Source organism: Saccopteryx leptura, chromosome 6 (assembly GCF_036850995.1).
Source record: "Saccopteryx leptura isolate mSacLep1 chromosome 6, mSacLep1_pri_phased_curated, whole genome shotgun sequence".
Classification (NCBI taxonomy): domain Eukaryota; kingdom Metazoa; phylum Chordata; class Mammalia; order Chiroptera; family Emballonuridae; genus Saccopteryx; species Saccopteryx leptura.
In genome coordinates, this window is record NC_089508.1 from 157710510 (window position 1) to 157734494 (window position 23985).

The 23985-nt window shown below is 46.8% G+C and overlaps 1 protein-coding gene across 3 annotated transcripts in view; it reads left to right on the top strand.

Annotated features, from left to right (window-relative positions):
* SLC25A48 (solute carrier family 25 member 48) overlaps window positions 1-22375 on the top strand; it is a 40136-nt gene extending 17761 nt beyond the window's left edge. For 2 of the 3 annotated variants that reach the window (XM_066341860.1, XM_066341859.1), the window contains exons 5-8: window positions 6871-7128; window positions 9546-9679; window positions 17201-17330; window positions 21717-22375. In XM_066341860.1, coding sequence (XP_066197957.1) covers window positions 6871-7128; window positions 9546-9679; window positions 17201-17323 — 515 coding nt within the window. In that variant the 3' untranslated portion in view covers window positions 17324-17330; window positions 21717-22375. The remainder of the gene's footprint in view (window positions 1-6870; window positions 7129-9545; window positions 9680-17200; window positions 17331-21716) is intronic. The other variant, XM_066341861.1, reaches the window with a different exon arrangement.
* Window positions 22376-23985: the final 1610 nt, after the last annotated feature.

Here is a 23985-nt window from a genome sequence, read left to right on the forward strand (position 1 = left end):
TTGGTCTGGACAGTCATAGCAGAGAAGTCAGCTGAGAGGTGGGTCTGGGCAGGCACGGTCACCAGCTATGCACCAGGACACAAGGCCTATTTAAACCCCAGAAGTCGCATGCTGACAAATGGGGCCAAACCATTTCTCCAGTTTCCTGGAATCTTCAGCAGTGTCTGTCTGGGCAGGTCACCCAACTGGGCGTCAGAGGCCCTTAATACATTAGTTGGTCTCTTTGGCAACATAGTTTTATCGCTACCATAAAGGTATGTGACTGCCAAGAAAAACACTCCCCAGGCAGGCTGGTCTTGGGGAGGGGCAGTCTTTGGATACAATGGATTTTTCAAGACTCTTCTAGTGCAGGGCTGGAATGACCGATGATAACCTCCCTGAAGGGAAGCCTTGGAGCATGACAAGGAGCACAGAAAACAGGAGACAAGCCAGCACCGCACAGCCTGGGCATTTTTCTCAAGTAGGCTCTGGGCTGCTAATAGGAAGTGAGGGCTGGAGCAATGGCAGCCCAAAAGTGGAGGGAGGAAGTTTGTGGAGAGCCAGGCTTTAGCCATGTAGTACTGAAGGAGTCTTTGAATTCTGGACAGTTTGAATCTTTTTCAAACTGTGGCCCCATAGAGCTACCAAAGATAAGTAAAGGTGCACGTAACAGAACACATCGCTGTGAACTTACGTAATTGGTGACACGTCCATTTGTCCTTTGAATCAGTTAACAAGAACAAGTATTGACCTGATTTCTGGACTTGCCACAGTGTTCGTTGGTTTTGACCCCATGCAGGAATTCACAATCTCCCACAGTAGACTTGGCAGCAGGCCCCAGCTGCTTCAGGTTGGCAGGTCGAGCATGTGCAGAATTTGGGGTCAAAGCCGGACAGGGTAATAAAATTAGGAATGATAACTAGTTGCCTCGAGGAAAGAACATTTGGACAACATGCATTTTAGTAAAGTACCTTTGCTATCATTTTCACATACTTTTCACAAAAGCCAAATGAGGTGGATAGGCCACTTATTCTTCCGCTTTGTAGATGATGGGGAAACTGAGGCCCAATGTGGGTGAGTTCCTTGCACCGAGTTGTACAGTAAATAACACCGAGAAGCTCCTGATTCATGGCTCTTCCTACAGTGAGCTTTCCTATTTTCAGAGTCATGGCCCATTGAAGAAACTGAACAGCCTCATCTGAGAAAGGGAAAGAAATGAAGCTTGCTCATGCTTGTACCTAAGAAGGGCCCGGTGGCATGCTGTCACCTGGTCCTGGGTTCTCAGAAGAAAGGCTATAATGGCATAGCTGTGGGGACTCTGACCTGTGTCTGAGCTGGTTCAGCACCTCTGCGGTAAAAGGCAGCTGCATGGGTACCTTTTACGACTGGCCAGACCTGGCAGCCCCTGCCACCCACAGAGCCTTCTTCAAAGGGACCTCCTGGCCCAGGAAGGAGGCAAGTCAGGCTCCGGCCACTGATGCTGAGCAGTGGGCTCAGAGCCACAGCATGTGGTCTAAGGAGTGGGACCTCTCTAGACAAAGTAACGGGGTCTGGAGGAGAGGGTCTTTTCGGAATTTTGTAGGCCCTCTTCCACTCCAAGTGGGAAATTAGGAGTAGGGTGGGGGCCCATTTCACTGACTTTCAACATCTTGCCAGTCTTGGTATAGGGCCTTGAGTAGATCGGAAGTGAACTTAGAAAAACAAAGAAACCACAGGTATCTGAGTGTTTGAGATACAGAATCCTTACCTCTCACTGTGACCGGTAACAGACTCTTGATTTAGGGAGCACAGCAAAAAAACAGTCTCAATGGCAAAACCTTCACAATAAGACATGAGCAAAATTTGATTCAGAATCTTACCCTCATTTTAGAACAAACATTCTAATTAGAGAAACTAAATGCATTTCACCCTAAAAGACAATAACCCTAACGTGAATCCCATCACATGCATGTGTACACCCTCAAGCCCACATCTCCTGAAGGGTCAGGAACAACAGGCTGAGAGTCAGTGTTCAGTGTGAGTGGAGAACCGCGGGGCCTCGAGTAACGTCGTTCATTCAACGTCACTTCATAATAATGATGGTAAAAAATATCGATTCCTGGCTTGGGGCCACTGTGTGGAGTTGGCCTGTTCTTCCTGAGCCTGAGTGGGTTTTCTCTGAGCCCTCAGGTTTCCTCCCACACCCCAATGCTAGGTGAATCGGCATGTCTAATTTGTTCGGGTCTGAGTGAGAGTGTGTGTGTCCAGGGTGGGTCCTGCCACACCCTGAGCTGCCGGAACAGCCTCAGGCCACCGTGACCCTGAACTGTAAGAAGCAGGCTGGAAAAGAATTCTCTTTCTTGTTTTTCACTGATCTTAAATGTATGTATAGCTCACATTTCTGTTCATGTTTCATGTTAGAAGTGCTCTGGTTCTTTATTTAGAAGTTTGGCGCTGTTTTAGTGATCAAAATATGCCGTAGGAACTTAATTAACTCTTGTATATATCTATTAGCGTGTGGTAAAAGTGGTCTCATTATATGTTATTTTGCTCAAAGTCGCGGCCCACAGGAGCCTGTCCATGACGTTAGGTGAGGACTCACGGTACCGACCCAGCACCTGGCCTCCTTCCTCAGGGCCCTTGCATGAACAACGTGCAAATCCATGATTTCAGCTGTGCACATTTCCAAGCGCTGCTTGCCAGCAACCTCCCAAGTCAGTTTTCAGGGATCGGTGGTTTGTTTTTCACAAACGACAATGGTCGTCTCCTAGTTACTGAGAACTCTGGTTCAGGGCTTGTCTGACTAGCTGTCCAGGTTCCCAGCCCACACCTCTCAAGGCCACACCTTCCTGGCTGAGCCACAGAGCATCTTGTGGTCTGAGCAATGGGCAGCAGCTCCTGCTGTTTTCTGTTTTGGGGTCCCACAGGGATAGGTCATACCACTCTTGCTGATGCAGATGGGCCCGTCACGGCCATCGGCCATCACCTACAAGATTTGTTTCTCACTGAGGGACACATTGATGTCACAGTTGTGTTTTTTACCTTGAAAAGCAGGAGAAAGTAGGAGGTGGACTTGGAATCTTTGCTCTGCCTCAGTGGGCTGTGACCATAACAGTTTGTTTCAAGTATCAGATGCCATTTTCTCAGTAGGGTACAGTGACAATGTCAGATCTTACTTATTAGGTGCCTATCAACTATACCTTTTATTAAATGTAAATTATACTCCAGTTAAAAATAAAAAGCAAGTATAGAAGGCCAGAGAAGGGAAAAAAAGGTCAGAACAGGGAGAAGGTTGGACCAAGAAAGCATAACCTCAATATAATAGCAAGGAAACATCAAACAAACCCCAAAGAAGGAAAGTTCTGTTTACAAGAAGGGCGGCAGTGTACTCTTAAAAAAAAAGTTAGTGTCATAAAAAACAAAGAAAGATTGTGGAAAGTTTCCAGATTAAAGGAAGCTAAAGAGGCATGCCAGCTAAAGGCAGGACCTTACTAGACTGGATTCTGCCCTGGGGTGGGGGCTGGGGGAGGAGGTTATGAAGGTCATTAGGAGATCAAATGAGAATTTGAGTATAGACCGTCCATTAGATGACAGTATGGCCAGTGTTGGTTATGAAATCGGTCTCTGCACTGTGGTGTATGTAAGACACCATATTCTTAGCAGACACATGCTCTGAACTAGGGGTGAAGGGCCATTGTGCCTGTACCATTCACCCTGCAATGGTTCAGGAAATAAAATTATATATCTATGTGTATGCAAAAGAATTGTCTTACTGCTTATCTTGGGGAGAAAAAGGAACAGGTTTGGGTCTTGTTCACGAGGCTGGTTCAAGGGTTGGCAAGTGCTTTTCCAACATTGACACCTGCAGACAGGGGGGACCCCATCAGTTACTGTCCTTCAATCTGTAACCCCCTGAAGCCCACATCATACCCATAGCTGGCTTGTGAAAACCTTGACTACAGGTCAGGTCACTGTTACCTGGAGAGGAACACAGCCCAGGCAGGTTTGTGCATGGGGACATTGGCATCTGCTCAGTGTAACTGTGTGTGCATGCTTGAGTGGGGGTGGGTGGGAGGGGAACGCTCGCTAATCAGAAAACAAGTGAGATGATGTGTTAACAGTAGGTGACTCTGGGTAAAGAGTATATAAGGGTATTCTTTGTACAATCTTATCTTTTTTTGCCCTTTTTTTCAAATTTGAAATTATTTCCAAGTGAAAGTTTTTTTTGTTTTGTTTTGTTTGTATTTTTATAAATATTGAAGATGAGGGAGTTGGATGGAGCTCCAAGGGCTTTGCAGTGTCACCTTGTGTCCAGGAGGTGCTGGCTGCCAGTTCAGATTCGAGTCAGTGTTCCAGGCGATAGACGTCACCATGATAACTGTATTGCTTTAACCTTTTGAGTAGTGAGGTTTTTTTCATGCTTGCTGACTCCTGGGAGTGAGTTTTTTTTCAAAAAATGAAATTAGTTCCAGTTCCAGTTTTATTACCTTAAAATCATGTTTGTTTGATAAGCAATTTATGGAAACAAGAAGAACATACATTTGCCTTTTTTAAATGTTGCCTTACATTTTTAAAATAAAAAGTTTTATACGATTGACCTCTGAATGGTCAGGAGGCACGAGGACATAAATGAACGTTCATACTACTCAAAGGGTTAATAGTCATAAATGGATAATCAAGCAATTAAAGCTAGATCGCTTACGTAACAAACGTGGGAGAATGCGATAGAATTTCCTTATGGCTCACTCTGGAAAGAAAAGGAAACAGTTCAGGTTCTTTGTTGACAGGAGCAGTTGGAGATTGGGCCAGTACTTCTTTCAACATCTGTACCTTCCAACAAACAGAATGTTATCAGACCCCCTCCTTCCATCAGGGATTTCTGAAGCCACATCATTCTCTTAGCTGATTCATGAAAACTTTGACTCCTGGGTCAGATCCCTGCACCTAGACATGAGCATAACCCAGGCAATTTGTATGTTGGGACAATTACATCTATTTTTGTTTAGTGCCAAAATTTCCCAAGATGACCTTGGCAGTGTCATAGTAGATTTGGGAGAGGAAGGGGTATCCAATGACCCCTCAGTGGGCTTTCAGAGACCACAGTGTCCGATCTTGCTCTGAACTCATAGGGCCCTGTGCCTCCGCCAAAAGCAGCCAGCCGAGTGGTTCACTTCCTCTGGGATCTGCTGTAGAAGTCAGTGGGACTCAGTGTCCTGCCCACACTGACGTTGTCTTAACACACATGGCTGTGATCACACCCTGCCCCCACCAGCCCGCCCCACCAAAGGAAAATATAGGGTTAGTTTGTTCAAGTACATTTCCTATGGAAATAGAAACCTCCTCTTCAACCTGATTTACTTCTGGAATGCATGAAAGGACAGGTTGCACTTCACACCCTAATCTCCAGTTTGGACTGTGGCATCATGAAACTGAATATTTTGTCCTACCCTTTCCTCTGATAAAGGTGGAACTGCGTGGGAGACTTGGAAGTACAACTATATAATGAAACTGCTCTGCCTCTTTGCCAGCATGCGTAAAACCAACGATAGAGGGCGCATACTGGGAAATAAACCCCTGGGGCAGATAGGTGTGTTGTCACAGCAGACTTCTTTCCTGGGCGTGTTGTGTTAGTTCTTCAAGAAGGGAAAAGTTGAGAACTGCTTTATCTGCACAGGTACTGGGAGGTCTCTCTGCCCATATGTCAAATTGTGCTGAAGGGTTCATAGCAGAAGAGAGGAGCATCAGAGATGGAAATGGAGTGGGGACGTGATGAAAGGATTAAATCTGAGAGACAGTCAGTTTGCTGGCTACACGTGCCCCTAGAAGGAGCTACAGACAGCCTGTGATCTTCTGGCAGAGACCCTTGAGGTCAGACAAGGAGACAACAGCCTTGTGCCCCTGGACTTTGAGGGGCCAACGGCACCAGAGTTGGAGTGAGTCAGTGAGAACATGTCCAGCCTCTGGCCAGTGCATGCTGCACCTGCTTTGTGCCCGTTAACCTCGGTATGAGTAATGATCTATGGATAATTTATTGCACTCTACAATGTTCCTAGAACCATGCTGAACACTTCATAGGGTATTGCCTTATTTATATTTACAAAAGCTTGTTCTCCTTTTATTTTTTTTGAACAAATATATTTTTTCAACTTTATTGAGATATAATTGACATATAACAGTGTGTAAGCTTAAAGTGATAATTTGATTATATGTGTCTATTGCAAAAATGATCACCAAGTTCTAGTTAGTAAACATGTCCATCACTTCACACAGGTACCATTATGTATGTGGTGAGAACTTTAAAAAGCCACTCTCTCAGCGCTTTTAACCATATGCTATAGTATTGACCTGTCTCCTTTAAAACAATGAGGAAACAAAGGCTGAAAAGGTGTCCTTCCAAAGACAAAATATTTGTAAGTGGTGGGGCCAGGATTCGGAACTGGGTCCAAATCTCAAGTACTTTTTTACCACACTGTACACAAGTACACATCCACACAAATACACACACACACACACACACACACACACACACACACACACACAGAGTGGGCTAGATTTCCCAGTCTCTGCTTCAAGAAAGAGCTTGGTTTGGCTTTTCCGCTTTGATCCTAGCATTCTACAGTCCTATCTGCTTAGAAAGACATAGTGATGGTTGACCAGAAACCCTGGGCGTTCTAAGGCAACTTGGTGCTTTATTTCCTGGGTGGGATCATCTCCAGTCTGGCTGCATGTGTTGGCAGGGGCTGTCTGTAGGGTCTCCACAATCCTGGTGTGACATGCCAAGATCAAGTTTGGTAAAAACTAATGGGCCACATGAGTGGGAACTGTCAATGGGCTGGACTGGCTTCCTGTCCAAAGAATGGCCAGTTCTTTGTGCCCAGGGTCATTTGTCATCTTCTGCCCCTGTCTTTGCAGCCAACCTCAGTCTGAAGCCCAGGGCAGTGGCTCTTGGGGAGCGGCCAACCTACCAGGGGCCTGTGCATTGCATTGCAACCATCGTCCGGACTGAGGGCCTGGTGGGGCTGTACCGGGGCGCCGGCGCCATGCTGCTGAGGGATGTCCCGGGCTATTGCCTCTACTTTATCCCCTATGTGTTCCTGAGTGACTGGATCACACCCAAGGCCTGTGCAGACCCCAGCCCTTGTGCTGTGTGGCTGGCAGGAGGCATGGCAGGTAAGGCAGCGGCAGTGATCCCTGTCCCTGGCTGGCCACTGCATGGGACAGCTGGGAAGCCCACCATGCCCTTCTCAGTCATGGGGAAGGGCAAGATTCATCCAACAGTTCCATGTTAAGTACCTAGTATGTGCCAGAGCAAGGGCTAGGAGTAGGGACTGGTCCTCCCTTTCTCCTATCCCCTCTCTGCTTGACCTGTGGGGATAAGTCCCTATTTGGGCTTATTCAGCTCCCAGTCAGATGACGCATTCTGAGCACTTACTCTGTGTCAGGTGTTCCTGAGCTTTGCAAAGGAAGTGGTTATTAGGGTTCACCTTTTTTGAATATTGGCACATTGTAAACCTTTCTCATGTGAGGATTTTGTTACCTCCAGGAGGTAGGAATCAGTCTCCCCATTTTTCAGATAACAAAGCTCAGATCCAGAGAGATTAATTGACCAATCCAAGGTCACCCAGCTAGTGCAGACAGTGTAGCAGGGACGGTGCAGTCAGAAAGATCCAAGTTCACATCCACACTTACTCATTTTGTGACCATGGACCAATCCCTTATCCTCCACACTGCATCCCCACGTCATGCAGGATGAAAGGCAATGCCCTTCTCCATGCCTGGCTGCCTGGGGCCCCCTGGCACTCATTCTCTGCTCCTGCGCCTGACTTGCTGGGCCCCAGCCCCACCAGTCTCTGCCACAGGCTGCCCCTCACCACCATGTAGGTCGTCAGGGACTTTGATGAGACCCATTTTGGTCAAGAGAAGGGTGTAAAAACCTGATTGAAGTGAGACTGAGAAAGAGCAGAATAGAAGAAATCGGAGAACCCAAGTCCTACAGCACTTGGGAGGGGCCTGGCTGTGCAGGACCGGGACAGAGAGAAATGTAGCTGCAGCCAGAGGGGGCACGTTAGTCCGAGAGGACTGCTTCTTAAGAAGGCTGATAATGCTGACCTGTGGTGGCTCAGTGGATGGAGCGTTGACATGGAACACTGAGGTCGCTGGTTCAAATCCCTGGGCTTGCCTGGTCAAGGCACATACAGGAAGAAACTATTACTTGTAGATGCTTCCTGCTTCTCCCCCATCTTGCTCACTCTCCCACTCTTTCTCTCTCTCTCTCCCTCTTCTATCCAAAAATCAATAAATAAAATCTAAAAAAAAAAAAAAAAAAGGCTAATAACATGGTGTGTTTGATGCTGAGAGAAGAAAATTGTCTTTCCTCCTCCTCCTCTTCATCATAATTAGCTATGCTTGAAACTCAGCCAATATGTAACAAAGCCCACGTCTTCACTACCAAACTCCAGTGTTTCTGTCACCTCCACCGGCCTTAAGCCTGGCCCACCTGCCTCCTAGCCAGTGTTCAGTCGCTGCTTGAGGCCTGTCTGGGAGGACAGACAAGGCCCCGTGGCTCTCTCATTTCTGGTGAGAGAGGGCAGGCAAACCTCCATTTGTACTACACTCACGATGGGCAGTGCCAGGGGCAGCAGCCTGTTACTCTAACAGGAGGCAGGAGGTCCAGAGGGCTCCCTGAGGGCCATGGACAAGGGCCACTGGGGTTGGAGGCTGGGATGGGCCAGCCGAGGGCTTGGGGCAGGCAAAGGTCTCTGTGGGAAGCCTCTGGGAAGCAATTATAAAACCTTGCAAACCAGCTGCCTTGAACTTTGGCATGAGTTTGTTTTTCTCTCCCCATCCAAGAATGTGCCAGCTTTTGTGTTTACACAATAACCCAGCTGTGTTGTTTTTCCAGAGTCCCTTAAAGTCACAAAAGCGCTGGAACCAGGGCACCTGAGTTGATCCAATGAGGATTACCCAGGGGCACTAGTCCTAAGGCTTCTATTCCATATATCTGGAAAAGATAAGAGATTTTTAAAGACCTGTTCCTGTGCTTTGCCATCCTCAGGCTGGTCCCTTGGCCAGCGGCCCATCTGCACAGGTTTGTTTAGCTTCTGTATGTACAGGGTAAATCCTGCCTCTGGGCAGCTGCAAGCCTTCAGCCTCAGGCCTCACCTTGGGCTCTCCCCGGGCTCCCTGGAAAGATGCTGCAAAGCACGGGGTGGGGGGGTCCTATTTCCGTTTCTGCAACTGAAGCTGCTAAGAAAGGCTTCCACTTCCGGAGCCCTGGCTGTGGGCTCAGCACTGTGCTAAGTCCTTCACATGCAGCCATTTATCTATCTTCACAGCAACCCTGTGAAGACAGATGCCGCTGCCCAGTTTTACAGGTGACAAACCCAAGGCCTACTGGGGGTAGGATAATTCTGCAAAGTCCCACAACAAGTAGCAAGGGAAGCTTGGGAACAGCCTTGACAGGTCCTAACCCTGAGCGATTCCACTTCCCTCATCAGCTAATGAAGCCTCGGAATGGTGGAAATCTACAGGGTTCCCTGCAGATCCCAACCAGTCAGCCTGACATCTGTTTGTCTCTCTCTTTACAGGAGCAATTTCCTGGGGGACAGCGACTCCTATGGATGTTGTGAAAAGTCGACTCCAGGCAGATGGGGTTCATTTAAATAAATACAAAGGTGTCCTGGACTGTATCACCCAGAGTTACCAGAAGGACGGTCTTAAAGTAAGCCCCACCGCAGTCACGCGGGGTCAGTGTCAGTCCCTGGAAGGTCGATCAGACCTGTCAGGGTGTGAGATTATAGAGAAGGGTCACTGAGGTGCTGGTGGTTACCATTCATCAAGCACTATGAGAGAAACTGGTTCATCCTGTCCTTGCCCCGGCCTGGGAGGAGGTGGGCGTGTGCCCCACCTGACAGAGGTTCAGAGAGGACTGGTAACCCACCTGAGGTCAAACAGCTGCTGCAGGGTGGAGCCGGGACCTAGACCCACATCTGTGTGTCACCAAGCTCGCCTTCTCATCAAGCTAGGCTGGGAGGTCCTTCCTCACTCACTTTTCAGTGCCTCGCCCTTCCTTCTTCTCCCAGTGGGAAGTCCCAGAACCACCCCAGTCGTCACATCTCACAAGTTTCGGTTCCCTGATCTCTTCCGCTCTCCCACCCATGTGAATCCAAACTCCATCACTTCTGGTCTCAGCTACTGAGGCAGCCTCCAGCTGAGCCTCATCTCTTCCTCTTTTTTCCTCCTTGCATCCAAAGGCTTGTCCTAAACCCAAGCCCCTTCCTGGCCCCCAAACTGTCCCAGAATGCAGACCAGACTTCCATGCCTGCGTCCAAGGTTGTGAACAAATCCACCACTGCCTATCTTGTCTCCCATGACACCCCTAGCACCCTCCATAGATACCATCTTGTTTGCTCTTCCACAAATAGGCCCTTGATTTTCTTGACATGCTTCTTAGAATCAGTAAATTTGAGTTCAAGGCCAGGCCTGGCTATTTGTGAGCTGGAGGAATCCAGACAAATTGTTTCACCTCTCTGAGCCTCAGTTTCCCCAGGGATAACCATCCCTGCCAGGTTCGACAGGGATATTTGTGGTTTAATTTAAGTTGCACACATAAAAAGTGCTTAGCTTAATGCATCACATATAGAGAACATTTTAAAAGTTATCCATTTGTCATTGTCATCATGAGTATCAGTATTTTTATTAGTTTTAATGTTACTGCTGAGCTCTGAGCCTTTTCCCATGTGGCTGCCTTGTCCCAAGCCCTCCAGTATTTACTAACTGTCCACTCCAGTGCATCCACACTATTTTTGTTTGCTTGTTTTTGTTTTGTTTTTGCTCCAATGGAGTGCTGGAAGTTCTCTGGAAACCTGGACTTCCCCAAAGGCTCTCTCATTTGTGGGTGACTGCCCAAGTCAGTGTGCTCCAGGTGCTCATGGACCACGACCAAGAGGGGCTAGTGCCAGCTCACAGGCTACCTCAAGTTCCACTGCCAGTGCTGAGGTCTGCCTGCCTATTACCTGACATACAGACAGGAGACACTTCTTTTGGGTCCCTTGTATGGTGCTGGATTTCACAACTCCTGCAGCCATTTTGTTCATGGATGGATGCCAAATTTTTGTTGTTGAGGTGGGGACAAAATGAGGAATGTCTTGTTCTGCCAGGATGATGACATCACACTCCTATGAATTTTCCTTTATTGAGGTCTTGATTTCTTCATACAACTTCAAGTTACTGTTGTGTCATTTCATTTTACCCTGAAGGACTCCCTTGAGCATTTCTTGCAGAATAGGTTTAACGGTAATGAACTCCCTCAGCTTTTGTTTAACTGGGAATGTTTTTTTGTTTTTTTTAAAAGAAATTCACATTTAAATTTTATTTTATTTATTCATTTTAGAGAGGAGAGAGAGACAGAGAGAGAGAAGGGAGGGAGGAGCTGGAAGCATCAACTCCCATATGTGCCTTGACCAGGCAAGCCCAGGGTTTCGAACCGGCGACCTCAGCATTTCCAGGTCGATGCTTTATCCACTGTGCCACCACAGGTCAGGCTGGGAATGTTTTCATTCCCAGTTTTTTGGGGGTTTTTTCCTTTTTATTGAATTTATTGGGGTGACATTGGTTAATAAAATTATACCAGTTTCAGGTACTCTTGATGGATAATTTTGCTGGATATAGGATCCTAGCTGACAATTTTTTCTTTTAGCACTTTGAATGTATTATTCCAGTGTCTTCTGGCTTCTAAAGTTATCTTTACTGAGGATCCTTTGTGCAATGAGTTGCTTCTCTCATGTTGCTCTCTTGTTTCTTTGTCTTTGTCTTTGAAAAGTTTATTATGTATCTTAATGTGGGTCTTTTTGTGTTCCTCTTACTTGGAGTTTGTTGAGCTCCTTTGCTGCTTATATTCAGGTCTTACATCAAATTTGGGAAGTTTTCAGCTATTATTACTTCAAATATTCTCTCTTCCCCTTTCTCTTTTCTTCTGAGAGTCCCACAATGCATATGTTGATTGGCTTGAGAGTTTCCCACAGGTCCCTTAGGTTCTGTTCATTTTTCTCCAATCTTTTTTCTTTCTACTGCTCATCTTCAATAATTTTCATTGTCTTATCTTCAAGTTTGCTGATTCTTTCTTCTGCCTGTTAAAATATGCTTTTTCCTTCTAGTGAATTTTTCATTTCAGTTATTATACTTTTCAGTTCCAGAATTTCCGTTTATTTGCTTTTTCTGGGTTTTCTGTTTCTTCACTGATATTTCCGTTTTGTTCATATATCATTTTCTTGACTTTTTCATATCTTCCTTTAGTTCTTTAAGCACCTATAAGACTGTTGTTTTAAAGTCTGTCAAGTAATTCTGCTACCAAGTCTTTTTCAGGGAAAGTTTCTGTTGATTGATTTATTTTTTTGAGTGGACCATACTTTCCTGTTTCTTCATATAACTTGTGTTTTTATTGTTGTTGAAAAGCAAACATTTGAATCTAATCCTGTGGTAGCTGTGGGAATCAGATTCTTTCCTTTTCCAATTGTTCTTGTTTTGTTTATTGTTTTGCTTTTCTGATTGTTGCATGCTGTCTCTGTGCTAAGGATCAGGTGTGAACTTATGGTCTTTTCAGGTCTTTTCTGAGCCTGTACCTTTCCCTGGGCATCTTCAATCACTTTCTGGTTTTCCCCAAATGTGAGATTGCTTTTTAATGTCTTAGTCTTTAATGTCTGCCTCCCAAAAGGGAAAAAGGGGAAAATGAAGGGGGAGGGACATTAGCCCTTTAAATCTCCTGGAAATCACTTCAGCCAGAAGGGAGGGCCTTATATCAACGAGGGTATGTATGTGTGCGTGTGAAACAACAATGGCACTTCTGTGACCAGAACACCAATCAGTGATCAGAAGTAGACTTTCAATATTTGCAGGACAGGGTCCTTTTTGCCTATCCTGGCTCCCATAGATATGTGCAGGTTACTCCAGAATCACATGTACAGCTTCTGCCACAGGCCTTGGTGGAGGCTGGGTAGCTTTTATTATGCTAAGAGCTGGAATTGACTGAAATTAATACAATTTACTGTCCAGACCTTCCCTAAAAACTGCAAATATTCAATAGACTCCAGAATTCCAAAATCAGACAGATTCTGTTCATATAGTTGTTGTCCAGGTGGGGAGGCAGATTCCTGGTATTTCCTATTCTACCATCTTTCTAGAATTCTCACCTCAATTGCCTTTTTAATTTTTATTTTTTAATATTTTTTTGGCAGAAGCACAGTTTGTGATACAACCAACAAGTACAGAGGGACACATGAGAGAGATTCAAATGAGATGCTCTGTTTTTATATGAGATTTTTTTGTCTGCTATCTTTAATATTAATGTGTCATAATTCTAAAAATATCTGTAGAAGCAAAATATATTGCTGATATTATTTCCTCCAAAAATTACTACGCTCTGTAAAAAATTCTTTTTAAAGTCCTAGAGGGCAAATGAGGCCAGATAATCATTTTTTAATCTTAATAAAATTTGGCCCATAGTTTATAGTCAGAGACAGGTTTTATTTTATTTTATTTGTTTGTGACAGAGACAGAGAGAGAGAGACAGATAGGGACAGACAGACAAGAAGGGAGAGAGACGAGAAGCATCTGTTCTTTGTTATGGCACCTTAGTTATTCATTGATTGCTTTCTCACATGTGTCCTGACCGAAGGCTACAGCAGACTGAGAGACCCCTTGCTCAAGCCAGTGACCTTGGGCTCAAGCTGGTGAGCCCTGCTCAAACCAGATGAGCCCACGCTCAAGCTGGTGACCTCGGGGTTTTGAACCGGGGTCCTTCGTGTCCCAGTCTGACACTCCATCCACTTCACCACTGCCTGGTCAGGCAGAGACAGGTTTTAAGTAAAGATAGCAATATTCAGCTATCAGATTAATTTTTAAATTTTTTATTAGAAAGTTAAAAATAGATTATATATGAACATAGGAAGCTTCAAAGGTGTAAGAGGATATATATCTATGTCTAATATCCCTCCTGTAGTTCCCTGGTCCTCTCTCAAAGGCAATCACTGTTATTTCTTGTGATATATTTCAAAACTATTCATGGCCTGTGCAAACATATATGTATGTATATATATATTTATGTATGTGTGTATTTGCATATAAATAACATATAGTAACAAAAAAGAATCCCCCACAGTCCTGGAAAGTTGGGATGTCTCACAGTCATATTCTTAGCAATAGGAGGAATGCCTTTCCCAGGGCTGAGGGATGGCTCCAGTCCCAGTTGGCTTAGGCACTGGCTTGTGGAGTCCCCATTCTGAAACACTTTTACTGTGGCTCACTGAGGCAGGGTACAAAGCCCTAAGCTGTTCCTGCTTTCCCATGAGAAAAGAATTCAATGGTAAGAGAATTGGAAAGCAGTAAAATAATGATGATGGTCCCAATTTTAGTAGCCCTTTTTGTAACTCACTGAATGATTACCAGTGAAGCAGCCTTCATGATAGGGGGATTAGAAGTCCATGGACTTTCAGGGCATTCCCAAGGTGGAACAAAAAAAAAGGCCTGGTCATTTTGGACCCAGTCTCTGCCTACTGTGAGGATCCTGTGGGCTACAGGGGCCATGGTTCATACTTGGAGAGTTGTCATCTGAAATAAGGATGCTGGAGGAGTGACTTCGTGTCCTTTAGCTCCATAGAGGTGACTGCTGTGAAGGGATTTGGGGCATAAGGAGTGACAGAGAGGAACATTTGTAGTAGACAAGTTTCCTGTGGCACCAGGGTTGGTTGCTATTTGGTTCTGCACCTTGTGGGTTCTGGAGCCTTCTCTCCAATGCAGGAATCCCCCACTATTAGTCACCGCTGGGATCTTTCAGCTCAGAAAGCATTCTTTTTTGTATCAAGTTCATTCATTCATTCATTTTTACATCCAGCAAACCAGCCATTTATCCATCCATTGATTCATTTAATAAAGTTTATAGAGGGTCCTCTAGGCCAAGCACAGCACAGGGGCTGGGGATTCAGAGGGAAGCCACACGTGCAGCCCTGCTCTCACTACCCTTACTGGGACTATTAATAAGAGGACATGCAAGCCATGCAGTTGGAATATAGTGTGAAAAGCACTATGACGGCAGAGAGATACTAAGTGCAGAGAAGACAATGGGCCATAATCCAACTCACGGTGGCCCTGGAGGGACTATGGGAGAGCACAGCCAGATCTGGGGAGCATTCCAGTAGAGGCCCAGTGGTGGGAAAGAGTTGGCCCCTTAGGAGGGATGACAGGTCATTCGCCCTCCCAAAGTGACACGTGTAAGAGGCAGCCCAGAGAACGTGCAGGAACAGAGTGTGGGTCCTGCCAGTCCAGGGAAGGGTGTGCACTTGATCTTGGGCAGTGGGGAGCAATTGAGGCTTCATGAGGAACAACTGAGTCTAGTCTTTGTGCTCCAAAAGCTGCAGTGAAAGCCAGGAGGTCTGCACTTTGCCATCTTTCAGCCTCGTCGAGCAGAGGTAGAACAGCCACAGCTGCTGGAGAGAGGTCACATCTGTCTGTCTGAAGTGGCCAGTGGCTCCTACAGGGCCCAGTGCTGTAAGACAGGCAGATCACACTCCCGGCTGGGTTCTGCCTGGCTTGCCCTGCCTCGCAGAGCCAAACCCAGGTCCACAGGAAAGCCTCTGAGGGCACTAGCATGGAATTTTCCTCTAGGAACCTGACCTAGTTCCCTGCTGTTACTCAGTCACTCTGGGTGAGCCTGTGGAATTCCAGAAAGGTTAGATATGAGGAAGGAGTGCTGTTGGTACAAGGATCCTGCTTGCCCCGGCCTGAATTGCTCTAGGCATTTGAGCAGCCACTTGGTCACTTTAGGGATCCTGGTCCATCCACTCCCTCCCCAAGTCCACAAGTCCTTTCTCTCCCCTTCCCAATCAAACTGCACCTTCCAGGCTGCCACCGAGTGTAAGGGGCAGGCTCCTCTCCTGAGGGAAGGTCACCTGATGTCCTGACAGATGACTGGCCTGCATCTACCCAGGGCCTGATACTCCGGGGCCCAACTAACAAGAAAACGGGAAAGGCAAAGGGCTAGGTTTCTGCTTTCTTAAATCACAACACCAGCTTCATTTCATAAACTCAGTATATGATACAGGAGTCAGTTAACAGATTTGCATCTTGTGTCTGACAGTTGTTGTATCATTTATGCTTGGGTAGAAATTTGCCTTTGGTGTTTTCTACAGAGAGAACGTTTAAGGACAGGCCCTCTCCACCCCATTGCTCACGAAAGCCCTTATCTGTTCTTATCAACATTTTACATTATGTTGCAGTTATCCCTGAACGGGATTAGCTCCCCTGTAGGTTCTAAACTTTCCAAGGACTAGAATGAGATCACATGGATTTGTGTCTACCCAGCACCAGGCAAGAAGATTTGGGGAGGAAGGGAAGCGTCTTACCACACTCCCTAGGGATGGAAGACAAATACATACAGTCTTCTTGCACTAACATCTGAGCCACTCCTCCCCTGGCACTCGCGCTAGGGATCCACTAATGATTGAGCTTGAGTGCTACTCTGCACAAAGCAATGGCTGTTGGTAACAGGGGTGGTGATGTGCTAGTCAACAGTTGCTGAGCGCTTACCGCGCGGCGGGCACTGCAAGAGTGCCTAACAGCACCATCTCATTTACTTCCTCAACAACTGCATCAGGACCACCATCTGCTTACCCCCATTTTAGTTGGCAAATTTGAGACTCCAGAGGCTGCCATTTGCCTGAGTAGCACAGCCGCTGAGTGGCGAGGCTATGCCTTGACTCTGCCCACCATCTGCAGCACCGTGACCCTTTGGGCTGTCCTGTGATGCACCTGTCACAGTATTGGTCATGGCTGGGTGCTCTGTCTACCACTGCCAAGTAGGTGGAGCAGGGGCCTCTGACATCCAGATTCCTGAGCACTGGGTGTACATGCACACGTGGAGGGCGGAGGGTGTATGTGTATGTTCACAAGAGAGCGATCATTAAACAAGTATACGTGGGTGTTCACAGGACTCAACAGTTTCCCATCATAGTTAGTGCACATGGACCAGGACTAGAAGGAAAAGTGCCATCAGATGTGACCTGGTGAGGGCAGGGGCATGCTGGGGCATCCCAGGTGGTCTTTGCCTGCACAGGTTCTTCGAGCTCCATGGGGTCCAGCCTGAGACAGGGGGCCTGAGTGGGCACCACCACCAGCCCTCCCTTTGCCCTTCAGTGGTGGCCCCGCAGAGGGTGTGGCTCAGTCCCCTGTGATAAAGTGTCTCCTGTCAAAGGTGTTTTTCAGAGGCATCACAGTGAATGCTGTGCGGGGCTTCCCCATGAGTGCGGCCATGTTCCTCGGGTATGAGCTCTCTCTGCGGGCCTTCCGGGGGGACTACGCGGTGACCAGCCCCTGAGTGCCAGGTCAGTATGCTTCCTTCACCACCAATTGTACCTCGCAAAGCTTGAAGCTCTCTTCTTGGCCGTGAAAATGTCTCTCTGTAATTTGTTTCCTGTCTAACCTGTGTTAATCCTGGGGCTAGGGCTGCCACCCTTCTTGTCACCTAAAACCCCTTCGTAGATGCCTGCCTGTGACCAGTGGCGAGCTGAGAGCCCAGTGACTGGGATTGGCACAGAGCTTACCTCTGCATAGTAAGCTCACCTGGTTTTCTATTCAGCAGCATCGATGGCCCTGGGAGAGAAGTGTCGTTTCACTGTACCATTTAATGACCCGGGCTCAGAAGTGAGGACTCAAACCAGGGTGCCCACCCCTGTCACATGAGCACCATCTTCCTACCTCCCTAGTGAACTCAGAGCCTGAGTTTGAGAGACACCAGAAGGCTTCCAAAGCTCTAGGGGACAGCCTCTGCCCTCTTTCCTCCCTCCCACACCCTGCCCTTTCCCCTTTCTCATTGCAGAAAGAGCTGAAACCAAATCTGAGCAAGAGACTCCCTTGCTCAAATGCCTTCTGTGCCCCCCCCCCCCATTGCCCTGTAGGTAAAGCATCAATCAGTCTTTAATCATGTCTCTTCACCACCATCCCAAGAACACCATCCTCGGTCTCATCTCTGGGTCTTTTTGTGTGCTGTCCCTGCCTGACATGCGGTCCCCACCTTGTTTTTATGCCTTTCCCCTCGTCCTTGGTTTCATCAGCTCCTCTTTGTCATCAGGACATCAGGAAACCTGCCCCGATGCCCCAGCCGGGGGAGGGGGGTACTGCTGTAGGCTCCCTCCCACAGCACCTGCTCAGCCTGGCGATTCTCCTCACTCCCCGGCCAGCGCAGAAGTCCCAGGAGAGCTGTGGCTGGCACTTCACCTCTGCACGGCCCCTCCTCTCACAGAGCTTGCCACAAAATGGCCACTCGGAAACATCATCGAGTGGCTGGATAATCAACCTCCAGTATCGTCTCAGTTCTTCTTCCTCTTTTCCATTCTCATTGCTCCTCCTCTGGCCCTAAACCGGTCACTTGCAGAGCTCAGATGACAAAGTGGAGTGACACTGAATTTCTTAGTTACCTAGAAACCATTTTACTTGGGCCGTGGTGACTGCAAATTCTCTCAGAGAGAAAGGTCTTCGTCCAGAAGGTCTAGCACACCACCCTGCTGTCGCCCCTGAGGCAGCCGAGCCCCGCCAGGATGCCTGGATGGCCAGACCCCAGAACTGGGGACAGACGGACAGGTCGGGCTGATGAGAGTAAGCCCAGGATAAGCCCTAAACACTGGCTTTCAATCAGAGGCTTTTAGCTCTTTACTGAAGCACCCACATTTGCAGCTTTCCTGGTGTTTTGCTCTCTCGCAAAAGGAGAAGGGTAGCAAAGCACTTTGCATAGTTAGGCATCTTAGGTGACAAGTTAGTATATTTGGGTTATGTCCAAGGCAGGGAAGAGAAGTCTAGTTTTGAGAGCTGTGCTCAGATATTGGCCACTCCCCGCTTTGAACAGGTGAAAGTGGCTTAAAAAAATGCTATAGGCCCTGGCCGGTTGGCTCAGCGGTAGAGCATCGGCCTGGCGTGCAGTAGTCCTGGGTTCGATTCCCAGCCAGGGCACACAGGAGAAGCACCCATTTGCTTCTCCACCCCTCCCCCTCTCCTTCCTCTCTGTTTCTCTCTTCCCCTCCCACAGTCGAGGCTCCAAAGATGGCCCGGGCGCTGGGGATGGCTCTGTGGCCTCTGCCTCAGGCGCTAGAATGGCTCTGGATGCAACAGAGCGACGCCCCGGATGGGCAGAGCATCGCCCCCTGGTGGGCATGCTGGGTGGATCCCGGTCGGGCACATGCGGGAGTCTGTCTGACTGCCTCCCCATTTCCAGCTTCGGAAAAATGAAAAAAAAAATGCTATAATAAATTTAATGCATTTTTATTGTAGAAAAATTGGAAAAATAAATAAATTGAAAGAAGAACAATAACAACAAAACCCTAAAAAATACTAAGAGCTTCCTATTATTCTCCCAAGTGTTTTTATGTATACTTCCCACAGTGCTTTATAACCTGCTCTCCTGGTTAACAGTCCAGGACTGTTCCCCGTGTCCTCAAGTCTCCAGCAGCAAGATGGTTTTAATGCCAAGACCTGGCAGATCCAAGTGGCTGGACACTTGCCTGAGCTGTCACACTCTGCCACTTGTCACTACCATGGTGATTGGCTACTTCAGGAAGAAGGAAGAAGTTTCTAGCAAGGGAAATCCTGATTGTTTTAGATTTGGGCATTCAGAAGAGTGACCACTTTATTTGGAAGCTTTTCTTTCTGAAAGTGCTTTGAATACACAAAGGCACAGAGGTCTGTCTACCTTTCCTCTGCAGGTGGGGAGGAGGCTGGTGCCTCTCAGCTGGAAGGGGGGGGGTTCCCACTGACTTTCCTGGAGCCTCATCTGAACAAGCCTCACCCAAGGAGCTCGATTTCCTGCTATAACCCAAGAACACCAAGGCCCTCTAACTAGTTCTGGATTTGAACTTACCACATAGCTCTGAAATCTCAGAAAGGCCATGGTCCAGGACAGGGCACTATTCACACTTTGACCACATAGACACCAGTGCCTCCCTCATCATCTAAACCAGTGGTTCTCAAAGTGTGCACCCTAGAAGATTTCCAGGTGCACTCTATAATATTTCAGAGAAATATGTGCCTATTTGGGACCAAAACACCAACAGGATTTTTGGAGTTTAGATTTTTGGGCAGAGGTGTGGAGAATTGACTGTCAGCTGACAGTCTACCCAACCCCCCACCTCACTTGCCTGATTAGGTTGCAAAAGGCTGTTAAGCTGTGGTGCTGGATTGTTTACATTACCTCCCATGTTCCCCAGAAAGACTGGAGGCAAGCTTTTTCTATCCTTTGTTTGGTGTAAAGTTAAGATGATATGTATGGTAGGGGTTTTGGACTGATGATTAAACAAGGAGTTGTCTCCTGAAGCCTTTTGGATTTCTATAAGAGTATGTGGCAATATCTAAAAAAGCTTTGAACATTTTCCTACAATTTTCATCATCCTATTATGTGAATTAGGATTTTCTACCCTCAACACAATTAAGAGTAAAAAGAGAGGAATTCTTCAATGTATTGATGAGGAAATGAGAGTTTACCTTTCAAATATATGTCTAAACATTGAAGAAATTGCTAGGACACATCAGGCTCATGTTTCTCATAAACACAAGAATGAAAAAACTTAACACATTTGCACCAGGACCTGCTGAATTTACTAAATCTTACTCAGAATGTATCTATATATATAAAAAGATAACTTTTTTTGTCATTTTTTAACCCCTTTTATTTACAAATTCTAAAAAGCATAACTCAAAAAATGTAACATAAAAATGTTTTTTAATGTCAGAATAAATTTAATTTTGTCATATTTATTTTGTTTAATTACCATACAAGCACACTTGGACTTTATATTTTTTTCTTTAATATTTGACTTAATTATTATAACATATTTCTCAGAAATTTGTATATAATGCGCCTACAATTATTTGTAGGATTTTAAATGCGCCCCGACTTCAAAGAGTTTGAGAACCCATGGTCTAAACTGTGGACAGTAAGATGTGTGACTAGAGAACGAAGGAAGTGAAGTGATAGCATGGTGACCATCTCACAAGTGCCCAGTAAAGACGATGGGAATGACATGGAATTGTTCTCAGGTGCCTGCAGGAAACAGAGACCAGCTGCAAGCACCTTCAGCCCCCTTCCAACAACCAGACACAGAGCTCTCCCGGCTCCCACGGGTCCTGGGAAGGAATACTTCCCTCTCATTCATCTGCTCAGTTATTCCCCTCCACGTCAACATGTGAGTGACCCAAGGACCATGTGTAATCGAGTGGACACAGCGCGAGGTGGTTGTGACGAGGTCAGTTTTTTCGGTGTGCATGGAGAAACCAAAGCCAGACAATACCAGGAAGATGACCTTTGGTAATAGAAAGGGGGTCCCAACCTCTGGTCAGTCACTGGTCAGTTCTTGGGCTTGTCAGAGGCCCGTGAATCCAGCACACCATCCTACCTGTCCACTGGGATCCCCTGCCTCCAAAACCTTCCCAGAATAATGCTGAACTGCCCCCTGCCTTGACTTTCATGCTCCAATCCTCATTAGCCTTCTTTCAATTTCATTTTCAAGGAAAAAAGAGACATCTCCCGCAACCATAACATTTTTTTTTTTTAACATTTGTGAATAAACTAGACAGCTTCGTAGCTGTTCACCAGCTGGCCTCATGGGGCACTCGCCAAGTGCTGCTACACCACAGCAGCTCCAAGTGGGTTATTTGCCTGCCACGTCTTGCTGACTGATAAGTCCAGATAGTTGAACATCTTATCTTTCCTCCATTTTTCCCAGGACCAGGGCTGCTGTCACCTGACCAGGACCTCATTCTGCTGCAGGGCGCCTCTCCAGAGCCTGCTCACCTCCGAATCAACTTCCTCCCCGATGCAAGCACTCTGTTCTTCCCCTCCCAGCTGCAGCCGCAGTGCTGCTGCCTTGGAAGGCCCACCGATCGATCGCCGTCTGTTTCAGATCTGCGCTGGCACCTGGCTCCCCACGCCTGCTCTATACTCACTGGGAATGCACAGAGGAGCTGGAGTTGTCTCTAAATTTGCGAATAAAAACACTGAAAACCTCCTCGGGTCATTTCTGTATCAGATGCTTCTGCCTGGCTTCCAAGAGACACCGGCCACCCTCATTCTTTTTTCTGTTTAGGCCCCTGTAGATGTCACCCAGAGAAGAGGCCACTCCACACAGGTGAGAAGAAAAGTCTCATTTCCCTTTCCCCAGCTGCCTAAGGTGGGCAGGGAGGGTGCAGTGGTGGAAAGGGCAGCGGAGTGAGAAGAAGCCATGCAGGCGCTGGCCCCACCCTGCCAGCTACACGTGCTGATCAAGGGCTCCAGAGGCGATGGCACCGAGCACAGGTCGGGTGGGCATTCTCTGGGCCTTATTTTCACATGAAGAACAAAGCAAAGCAAAATAAACTACTTTGTTCAGTCTGGTTTCCAGAATAATGTCATGATTCTAAATTGTATTTTTCACTAGAATCACATGGGACGGGGCGTTGCTTTTCTGCTGTTATATGTCATGTGTCCATGATGTCACCCACTTTTGTGCCTACAACAGGTACCTTTAATCAGGCGTAGAGCCCTATCTTGTTGAGCTGAATGCCACTTCAGAATCTTTCTCAGAGTCCCCTGAATAGCCATGACCAGCCAGCCACATCATCTTATGATCCACTCTATGATAGGAGGAGGGAAGCAGAATGAAGCATTGCTGACTGAGTATACAGAGGGAGAAAGGGAGGCTCCAAGGTACCTGAGCTCCTGCTGAGCTTGGACTTCCAGTTCCATTTGATAATCTTCTTGAGGCTACATTGCCCCCTGCTGTCTAGCCCAAGGAACATCATTCCAAAATTGGGGAAAAAATAAGTTGTTGAGACATATAATGTAGAGTCCCCAACAGCCACTGAAGGCCTTTGGTAATTCCCATCAGAGCTGCTCTTCCAGACTCATCTCTTATTGCTCTATCCCAGGTTCCTTGTACTCCAACCAATTTTTCCATCCCACCCAATGCCAGGCACATAATGGGTATTTAAATGTTTGTTGATGGAGTGACTGAGTGACCCAACAAACCCACGAGACCAGCTCCTGTCTGCCCATCACTTTCCAGGCTTTCTTGCCTCTTCTTTTCTCTTGCCTGGACACCCTGACCCCCCTGAACAGGGAACATTACTATTATCTTGGAAAAAACAACAACTACCAATATTCTTGTAAACCCTAAGGGGGGAAAAAGACACCTACTAAGAAGGGCTCCTGGTGGCTAATGGAGCTCAAATTAAAAGAGAAAGAGGAAGGAAGGAAGGAAGGAAGGAAGGAAGGAAGGAAGGAAGGAAGGAAGGAAGGAAGGAAAGGAAAGAGATAAAGAAAGTGAAAGAAAGAAAGAAAGAAAGAAAGAAAGAAAGAAAGAAAGAAAGAAAGAAAAAGAAAGAAAGAAAAAGAAAAATACAAATGAAAGAAGAGAAGGAAAGGAAGCTTAGCAGCCATTTTGCACAGGGGCCTCTCACACATGGAGAGGCCACTTCATGGAGAAGCCACAGATGAACCACCTGCCTCCACTGTGTTTCTGCCATCTGAGCCAGCCCTTATAAAGATTTCCTGAAATCCTACTTCAACTAATAAGATTGAGACTTTACCCCATCCAATCAGAGCTGCACAGTTCTGACCAATCACAGCAGCTCTACTCTGACCAATCAGGAGAGTGCTTTTCAGGCCAATCAAACTGCAAGGACTTGGAGCTCTAATTTGCATGAAGACTGACCAATCAGGGACCAATGGCAGGAACTTCTGTCCATAAAAGTTCCCCTGTGGCTCAGGGAGTGAGTGACTTTCCCTTTCCACTGAAGAATGAAACTGTATTTCCCACTGGAGATGTCTTGCCAGATCAGGATGAAGCAGACCAGTGCATTGCAAAGCAAACCAGAGCAGAGCAGCAGAACAGATCATTGAGCAGAGCAGAGCAAAGCTGACTCTAGACAGAGAGGGCCCTGGCCCCAGAGCTGTGCTACGGTCATGCTATTTTCACAGCCTGCTATATCACAGTTGAGCCCTTTTGCACTGAATAA